Source organism: Hyaena hyaena, unplaced genomic scaffold (genome assembly GCF_003009895.1).
Source record: "Hyaena hyaena isolate Hyena2069 unplaced genomic scaffold, ASM300989v1 scaffold_0, whole genome shotgun sequence".
NCBI classification, from domain to species: Eukaryota; Metazoa; Chordata; class Mammalia; order Carnivora; family Hyaenidae; genus Hyaena; species Hyaena hyaena.
Window position 1 is genome coordinate 7113098 of NW_024080632.1, and position 9880 is coordinate 7122977.

Below are 9880 nucleotides of genomic sequence, written 5' to 3' on the forward strand. Positions count from 1 at the left end.
CCGCGCTCTCCTTGGAACGGGGTTTCGTGGTTTAAGAGGATTTATGTGACACTGTCTTCAAATCGGCTCCTCCCCTACCCCGGAGATGGGGTATAGCGTTACCCACCCCATCGATGTGGGGCTCCCTGCTCTGCTCCCCTAATCCTGTGAGCAAGTCATTCTGATACGAGGGAGGAAGGACTTCCCGTGGGGATGAGGCCAGCCTCATCTGCCTCTCCAGTGGAGGCAGCCCTTGCCCCAGCTCTTGTTCAGTGCCCTTCCTTTGCTTCCTGCCTTCTGCCTCCCGGCACGCAAGCCCAGCTGTGAGCAGGGTCCTGGTTACCCGGGTCCTCCGGGCCCCAAGCTTACAGGGGTGAGGGAGCAGGGTTCTCGCTGTTGAGAGCTGGGGCTGCGAGCAGGCGAGTGCAGGGTGGGGTGGGGAGGGAGGCAGACTGCGATGAAGGAGAAGCTCAGAGGATCTTTGTTTCATAAATATATATTTTTTTTCTTTTTCAATGAAAAAGTCTGCAATTAGAAAACTGCCCAGGGGCGGGGCGGGGCGGGGCTTCCCGGGGGAGAGGGTAGCCGGTTCTCCGTTGCGGACCCTGGCCCAGACCGTAGCCCCCTGTGCCTTCCAGGGAGGAGGCCCGCCCCACCCGGGGGACCTGGTATGGGACACGTGGGTGGTCGTCACCTAGCAGGGGTGGCTAGGGTAGTCACGGAGCGGGCTGCACAGACCTAGCCTCGCTGGCTGCCGACGCGCCCCGCACCCTGGGGCTCTGGCCCCCTCGGCACAGTGGGCTCGTGGGCACAAGGGGACCTGCCGGGCCACAGGCTCACGGGCAGACACACAAATACTATTTACAGCGAGGCACTGGATAAAACTCCAGCTCCTCCGGGGGTCCCCCCGACCCGGGGAGAAAGGCCCTCACTTGCGCCACCCGTTCTTCATGCCCAGCTGTTCCTTGAGGGCCCGCAGCTGGCCCAGACTGATGTTGCTGCCCCCGCAGACGATGACCACGAGGGAGGAGAGCGGGACACAGAGCTTCCCCTCGCCTTGCAGCTTCTGAACCACACGGCTGTACACGGCGGCCAGGGCTGCCCCGCAGGCCGGCTCTACCAGGATCTTCTCGTCATCTGCCAGAGGAGGGGGTGATGAGGGTGGGCCTGGCTTCTGGGGGGAGGGCGAGGGGGCTGTTGGGTCGCTGGGAAAGCCTGGGGGCTTTGAGCCTGAGCACGGACTCCGGTCCTGGACCAAACTTTCCATTGTTACCCTAAGCCAACCTTCCAGGCCCTGAGGCAGCCTAGGTGCACCCTGAGTGCTCCCACTGATGAAATGATGTAGCTGCCCGAGCACTGGGTTGAGAAGGCTTGACTCACTCCAGCAAGGCTGCCATGGTTGATTAGCCAAACTGCTGGCACAGAATTCAGGGGCAGCATTAGTGCGAACTTTGGTGTGTGTGTGTGTGTGTGTGTGTGCGCGCGCGCGCGCGTGCGTCCCTGTCCTGGGCTGAACCCAGAAAGAGTCCAGCCTCATTATGGACCCGCTTCTGAGGCCAGCCCTGGGGTTGGCTTTCCTTTTTCACCCTGGCTACCAGGAAGCTCCCTGCTATCATGGTTCTGTCAGTCTTCTTTGCTTGTGACTTTGGGCCTTTCTGTTTTTACTGCTGCGTTGCATTATCTTTCATTAAGGGGAAGTTCCAGCGAGGGATGGGAGACAGAACTGTGAGAATTTGTAGTGAATGGGATTTCTTAGGACAGCCAAGGGGGCAGCCAGTTAGTTCCCGAGCCAGCAGGGCTTGAAAGGACTTGGCACATACCCACAAACCTCTCGATGGCAGCCACCGCCTCCTGGTCGGAGATAACTTCAGAGAAAATGGGGTGCTCCTGAAACAGCTTCAGGGCCTGAGCCCCCACGGTCTTCACGCACAGGGCCTTGGCCACGCTGGGAGGGGTGGGGGTGGAGGAGAGGACAGGAGGGAGGAGGGAGGCGGAGATGGGGATGAGGAGGGATAGAAAGAGAAAGATGGATTTGAGAGGGCGGAGGGAAGTGGGGTCTGGGGTCAGGGGCACAGGGGCTCCCTGACAGAGTGAAGTCTCCTCGGACAGAGAGGCCTGAGTGGGCTAAGTGGCACATTGTGTCTACACCGACTGAAAAGCCCCCTTGCGGTTCCCTGGAAGGCTTCCCAGCCTTTGCCTCAGGTCGTACCCTCCCCCTGCTCAACCCTCACTCGGCTGAACACCACTCTGCCTGCCCAAGTCCCGCCCCGTCCTTCCAGGCACCGGATGAAAGCCACCTCCTCCAAGCAGTCCTCCAGGGACTGTCTCCATGCTGAATTCTCAAATGGTCCTCCCGCATAAACAGACGCCGTGACTATTTCTTGAGGAAGTGTTAGGTGCCCACCCTTTTACAAGCAATTTTAAATCCGGTCAACAGTCTTCGCTGCTCATTGGCCTGATTTCACAGGAGAGGAGACCAAGGCAGAGAGCGTGCGGGTCATTTGCCCACGGTTACGGGCTCAGGGAGTGGTGGCGTGGGCACCTGGCACGGGATCCATGTGACCCCAGGACCCGCACGCGGGATTGGCGCATTCTCTTTCTCCCCACCCTCCCCGGAGTCCTCACCAGCTCTATTCCCGGCTCACCTTCCCCACTCGCCCGTGGGCACCTGCAGCCTGAACCAGCCTAGCCTGCAGCCCCTGTGTGTGACACATGGTAGGCACTCCCCAATTACTTCAGTGCCAACAGGGCAGGATCGGAGGCCAACATGGTAGCTCCTGGGTACCAGGCTCAGGAATCCTCAAGGAGTTCTTACCTGGACTTAGTCTTCCCTCTCTGTGGTAGGGACTTGTCTACCCAGTATCTGTCCTAGCTGCACCCACGGAGACCTTATAGGAAGACGCTTCCCAGCCTCCCTTGCACTGGCTGCGGCCATGTGACTAAGTGCTGGCCAGTGAGAGGTCCAGGAAGTGCTGTGTCTTTCAAGGCAGGGGCCGTTGCTTCTGCGCCAGTTTCTCTGGCCAGATGGAGTGTGGGTGTGCCGGCACTAAGCAGTTCTTTTGGGCCATAAGACGATAAGGATGATGGAGAACACACTCAAGGAACCTGGACCCCCGCTCCATGGAGCTCTCTGCCCTTGGACTTCCATTTTACAGAAGAGAGGAAGTAAAATTTGGTCTTGTTAAGTCACTGTTATCTGGGGCTCCCGTACAATGTGCCAAACTTAATCCTCATTGAATACCGTCTAAAAGCCCGGGGCTGCGCTATGAACTCCTTAGGAGCAGGGGCTGTGTCTTTTCACCACGCTGCCCCCGGGATCAGCGATGCTTGCACCCATTAGGGGCTCAGGAAATGGTCGGCAGGTTAATGTGTGCAAAACCCTCTCGAGGGGACCTCGACAAATGATTCATAGCAAACTCTTCATGTGAGATGTGACGTTCATGGTTACAGGGTCACACCGACTTGGGTTCGGTCCCAGCGGTACCGCTCACTGGCTGTGTGACTCTGGGCAGGCCTCCGTTTCCTCGTCTGTAAAATGGGACCAATACGGGGCTCTGCGTCGCAAGCCAGCACCAGGGTGGGCTCCCCAGGGCTCGCTGCACATCCGAGGCAGGCGGCCCCGCTGCTCACCTGGTGACCTGGGGCAAGGAGACGAGCTTGCCGGCGGTGGTGGCGGCGTGGAAGCTGTGGGCTCCGGCGGTCTCCATGGCGATGACGGGCACGTCCCCCCAGCCCACCTCCTGCAGCCCCTGGACCACGCCGCACAGCAGGCCCCCGCCGCCCACCGACAGCGCGATGGCCCCTGGCTTTGCACTCAGGGTCTCCTTCAGCTCCTTCACGATGGACGTGTGGCCTTCCCTGGAGGGTCAGGGAGGGCGGCGGCTCAGGGCGGGGCTCGTCCCGGCAACCGAAGGGCTTTGGGCGTCACCTCCGCCCCAGCTCCACCCTGGTTGTCCACAAATGTGGCAGCTGGCGCTGCCAGGATAGGACACCCCGGAGAGCCGCCCTCAACCAGTGTCTGGGAATCCAGCCTCTCCCACGGGTGGGTAGCTGTCTTACCCACACGGGCTCCCAGGGGCCCCCAGCAGAGCAAGCGCCGGCTGCCACGTTGGCCACCTGCCCACGAGAGCCCTGTCTCGGCGCCCTTCCCCCTTCCCCCATGAGTCGCCAACCACGTAAACTGCCTTCTCTGAAATCTGTCTCGGGGTTGGCTTCCCGGGGACCGGGCTGCAGACCCCTGTGCATCTGAGCTCACGTGGTCGCTCGTGGCCGTGGCCATGGACGTGCCAGGGCACGTGCGTGTGCACCTGCTGCCAGGCCTGGTGTGTGCTTCTGCGCAACGGGGTGCACACACACGGACAGCCCTGTGCACCGTGCCGTGGTGACGCGCACGGCGGCCGGTGCGCCCCCGGTGGTGACTCTGGGCCCCACCTACCAGATGAGGGGGTCGTCAAAGGGAGGAACGTAGACCCAGCCCGGGTTGTTCTTCGCCAGGGCCTTGGCCAGCTCGAAGGCCTCGTCCAACATCTGTAAGACCACAGGGGAGGCTGGAGGGGGTGAGGGGGCCCGGGGGGGACTCCGCCCCGCCGCCAGGTGGCCCCTGCCCGGGGCTGGTACTCACCTCACCCACCACCTTGACCATGGCGCCCTCGTTCTTGAGCCGCTCAATTGTGAGGTCAGGTGTGGTGCTGGGCACAACGATGGTGGCAGGGATGCCCAGCTTCCTGGCGGCATAGGCGGCTGCCATGCCCGCGTTGCCCGCTGCCGGGGTTGGGGGTGGAGAGTGGGTCCCTGCAGGAGGGCCTGGGAGCCCAGCTGGGACCATGCGGCCCCACCCTCGGGGCTCTGAACACCCTCCTGAGTGACTGTCGCTCGCCTCCCCTGGGGATTCCAAACCGGGGCTGCTGCAGGTGTTTGTAGTGGCTCGCTGCTAGGGAACCAGGGCCCAGAGAGGTAGAGCGCCTGGCCCGGGGCACACAGGAGGCGTGCAGGCCACTTACCCGAGGAGCAGACGAAATGTTCACAGCCTTGCTCAGCCCACTGCGGAGGCAAGGGGGGAGGGTCAGGCTCACCTCCGGTGGTTCCCTGGGCTCTTCCCTCCCCCACGGAGAGCTTCCCAGCCATACCGGAACACGCTGGCCGCTGCTTCCTTCACACGGACTTGGTCCTGCCCTAGCCTCTCCGGGGACATCACTCCCTCCCTCAGGGACCAGTCCACGAGGAGACCCTGTCGCGCGGGCACCCCTTCCCTAGAGGGAGTGCTGACCGCAGACTGGCAGGCATTGTGGGGCTCCACACGGCCTGGCCTCGCCCCGTGGAGGAAAGGGGGCCCGACCCCCACGCTCAGACGATGCGGAGCGCACCCCGTACCGTCTTGCAGAGGTGTCCAATGCCCCGGATCTTGAAGGAGCCTGAAGGTTGGGCACTGTCCATCTTGAGGTAGACGCAGGTGCCCGCCACTTTGGACAGGGACATGCTGTCACGGATGGGGGTCCTCGCGTGCAGGGGCTCTCCAGACGTCATCGCTGGAGGGAGGGCGGAAAGCCAGGTGGTCAGGAGGGCTGGCCCCGGCGCCGGCTGCTGCCACCCCACCCACGAGGCCGAGGAAAGCGCCAGCATCCCGGACACTGGAATTCAAAGCTCAGCCAACCCACCTACTCTCCGGGTGGCATCAGATCAAAGCGGTGCCCCCGCAGCGGCAGCTGCCTCATCTGTAAAACGGGGGCAAGCACCCCTCCCAGTACACACCGTGCCGGGGAGCCATGACCATCAGAAACAACGTGCAGACCTCACACCTCTCGAGGGGCGTGAGGTGGAGAAGGATTTGCAGGCGCTGATTGAGAGCGAGCCGCAAGCTGGTTAAGTGCTAAAGAAGGGACAGGACGCAGGTCCATACAGTCTGTGCAAAGACATGGGGCCACACACACACACACACACACCCCATATGCTTCTCTGCACAGAACAGCTCCGGAAACCCACAGGAAACTCACGAGGTGAGAAACTCGCTCTGGGGAGAGCTGGCCCTCAGCACTGCCTTGTGTACTGTTGGGATGTTTTGCTCTGTATAGGCATTACCAATTTAAATGGACATTTTTTTTTTTATACCAACCTTTGGAAAGCCCTGTACCCAATTAGGGAAAGCTGTTTATTATTATTACTTGATAGCAATTATTATATTATTTAATAATTGCTTATAAAGTGATTACCATGTGCCAGGCACTATTTTATTTTATTTTTTTAATGGTTATTCATTTTTGAGAGAGAGAGACAGAGTGTGAGTGGGGGAGGGGCAGAGAGAGAGAGGGAGACACAGAATCCAAAGCAGACGCCAGGCTCTGAGCTGTCAGCACAGAGCCCAATGCGGGGCTCGAACTCAATAACTGTGAGATCATGACCTGAGTCAAAGTTGGAGACCTAACCGACTGAGCCACCCAGGCGCCCCTGCCAGGCACTATAAACTTTACAGATCTATATTATATATATATCTGTATATATTATTTTAAGTTTACGTTTTTATTTTGAGATAGAATATGAGCAGGGGAGGAGCAGAGAGGGAGAGAGAGAGAGAGAGAGACAATCCTCAGTAGGCCCCACACTGTCAGCACAGAGCCTGATGCAGGGCTCAATCTCATGAACAGTGAGATCATGACCTGAGCCAAAATCAAGAGTCAGATGCTTAACGGACTGAGCCACCCAGGGGCCCCTAAGCATTACAGATATTCACTCATGGATTCCTTTAACACTCCTAGAAGGTGCCATCATCACCCCATTCTCCTGATTAGGGAAAAGGCTCCGATTGTGTTTCCTAGGGTGGTCCCTGCAAGCCCCTCCCACCCCTTTATGATGTGACGGATGCCTTTCTCAGTGAGAGGAGGGGCCCGTGTTTCCTCCCCTTGAACCCTGGAGGGGGTGGGGGTTGGTGGCCCCAGCTGGAAATGACACGATGGGATTTCCAAGCAGCGGTGTGCCTGTAAGTGACAATGGACTCTCCAAGGAAAAATAAAGTCCCGATTTGCAGCGGGGGCACCTCTGTGCTGTACACCACCTCCACCGAAGCCACTTCCAAGCTACCAACGTGACGTCATTGAATGTGGAGCCAGGAAGAGGTGGCACAGTCTGCGGGCCCCAGTGCAGCCCCGCTCCCGAGGATAAGTCACAGAAGGGGACACGGCTCCTGCCTGGCCCCCTCTCTGAGGCAGGTCCTCTCTCAAAACCCAGCTGCCAGGATGGGACTAAGCCCAGGCCGCAGGCAGAGGCCACATGCGGGTGCCCTACCTGACAGCTGATGGCCAGCATCACCTGCCGGACGTGGGGGGGTGACCTTGAGATGTCACACGCAACCATCTGAGAGACCCCACTGAGAACTGCCCCATCGAGCCCCAGAGCCACGACAGACAACAGTACAATGAATGCTGTTGACCTGGGGAGAGTTTGTCACACAGCAATAGGGACCAGAATATTAATGTGACTTGCCCCAGGGCACACGGCTAGTGGTGGGGGGGGAGGGGAGGCAGGGTTTGATGGGACAGTCTGGCACCGGAGCTCCTGGCGGTGGGCGCGGCTCAGGCTCCCCTTCTGCACAGGCTCTGGGTGACCGAGAAGCTGAGGTGGCCCAGAGTCTGGCCGCCACACACGTGCCATCTTCTCTTCTCCCGGAGTCTCCCCAGCTTGGGCTGAGCCAGAACTGACCGGCAGATGGTTGGCTGAGGAGCCTGTCTGGCCTCCGCATGTCTTTCTCTATCCCAGAAGGCCATGCACGGCTGGCTGCCTTTCTTCCCCCACCCCCGCCCCATATCCAGTGACACCGCCCGCCACCCGGTGCAGCGCCTCACTGGCCGAGGCCTCCAGCTCAGCCCTCTAGCGCCCAGAGAGGGCCATACGTGCCTGGCACAGAAGTAAAGTGACAGCCGGGGCTCCTGACCACCTCACCAGCCTTAGCACCCCCAAATATGATGCTGATGTCGGTCTGAACTAACATTCAGGGCCTGGGAGCAGGGGTGGGTGGGGCCCTGACCAGGTACCACTTCTCCCCTAGATCTCTTGAACAAAAGCCAGAGACTAGATGCCCCCCCTTGCGGACGCATCCCCATATCGATTTGATTATTACCCCCCTGGAGGTTACTCCTGGAACGAGGGTACCCGTGTTCTGGCTGACGGGACCTGTGGGCACCCCAAGCTCTGGCCTCAGGGAGCTCCGTTCGGGGAGGTTTGGGAAGCCTCTGTCCCCACCTGTGTCTGGTTGGGGTGGGGGTAGGGACCCCCTCTGGGCACCCCTCCCTCCAAGACAACATCCGGGGGGGGGTGCCAGACACAGAGGAGGGAAGACTCGAAGCTGCTATGTGTCCCCTCTAGCTCAGGAGTCACCACCTCCCCGCCCTCATAGCAGGCGCCCAATAAAAACGAACTATCATTATATCTGGACTGGACATTTTAAAGCACATGATCTCATCTCACCCTTACAACTGCATGTTGAAGAAGGGTCCGTTATTATACCCATTTTAGAGAAGAGAAAACTGATGCCCAGAGCTAGATGCCAACACAGCCAGTCTGGCTTCAAAGCACGGGTTTTTATGCTCAACGGACTCTACCTCATCTCCCCCTGGAGCCTCCCCCCTCCCGCTGCCCTCGCAGGCACTGCAGTCTGGGGGTGGGACACAGGAGGGGGTACTTACCTGGCCAAGGTGGTGGAGCTGGGCGGCTGGACAGGGCGAGCAAGCCGGGAAGGGATGGACTGGCGATGATCTAGATGGATAGACTGGACGGATGGCCCTCGGACAGATGGAGGGTAGATGGACAGACAGGTAGAAGGTCTCCTGACTTGTCCCAAGGGCTACGGGTCTGGCCTTCAGGCCGAGGCTTTATTCCCTGGGCGCCTCCGGGCAGCCAATGGAGCCCCAGGGCCGGCCCCGCCCCCGCCAGGCCCCGCCCCTGGCCAGTGGCCCGGGGCCTTCCAGGAGGGGAGGGGGATGGCTGGCTGGCTTTTCCGCCGGCAGCTTCCTCGGTCTCCCCCCCCACTCACCCCTCTCCTCGGTAGCCGCCTCCCTTTCCCTACGCCCAGTTTCTTCCCTTACAAGTGCGAACAATCCCTACTTTCCAAGGGCTGTTCCCAAGGGCTCGTAGGAAGACGGCCACAGGAGAAAGTGGGTGCTCTTACTGTCCTTATTCTACAGAAAGGGAAGCTAAGACCCGGATGGTGACAGAGATGAGCCAGCATCTGACCCCAGTCGGCTGGAATCTGAGCACAGGCCTTTATTGCCTTCCTCTGGCGTTCTTGTGACTCTTGCATCTTGAAGGGGCAGATGGCATTATGGGTATGGCCCAGGCGGGTCAGGGTTCAAATCCTGACTCTGCCGTTTAGTGGCTGTGTGGCCCTGGGCAGGTCAGTTTGCCCTCTGGAGCCTCCTTTTGCTCATCTGTAAAATGGGGATGAAAATGGAACTCCTCCCTGTCTCCCGCAGATTAGATGTATGCACCTGCGGGGCCCAGAATGGAGTGAGGGTTCATAGGTATTAGCCGCCATCAGCATCAGCATCAGCATCACATGTGCCTGCACGCACCCCCTGCCCCAGGCAAAGTCTTCTGTCTGTCTGTCCTGGCTGTGTCCGTGCGTCTGTCCACAGGGATTTGCACACGCACATGTCCAGCTCATCTTTCCCTGGCCCCTTTAACAAAGCCCTCTTGTCCGGCTGGCCAGGACGAGAATAGCAATGAGACAGAGGGCTGTGAGGGCACAAGCAGCCCGCACAGCCGTCCCTCTCTGTGGGACAAGCTGACCTTCCACGGGCACGCGTTGGAGACACAGGGTAGCAGAACTGGAGACGTGGGCATCGTGCAGTTCCCGTGTAGACACGGCCTCCCTGTGCGCATCTGTGTGTACACAGCTGGTGCTCACAACCCCCGG

The 9880-nt window shown here is 59.9% G+C and overlaps 1 protein-coding gene across 1 annotated transcript; it reads right to left on the reverse strand.

Annotated features, from left to right (window-relative positions):
* Positions 1-487: 487 nt before the first annotated feature.
* On the reverse strand, positions 488-8827 carry SDS (serine dehydratase). The gene is made up of 8 exons (XM_039253276.1): positions 8652-8827; positions 5350-5504; positions 4980-5019; positions 4601-4740; positions 4415-4506; positions 3610-3837; positions 1800-1924; positions 488-1116 (listed from the first exon to the last, which is right to left on the reverse strand). Exons 2-8 carry the CDS (start codon positions 5500-5502, stop codon positions 908-910), a joined length of 987 nt encoding a protein of 328 aa, XP_039109207.1. The 5' UTR covers positions 5503-5504; positions 8652-8827; the 3' UTR covers positions 488-907.
* Positions 8828-9880: the final 1053 nt, after the last annotated feature.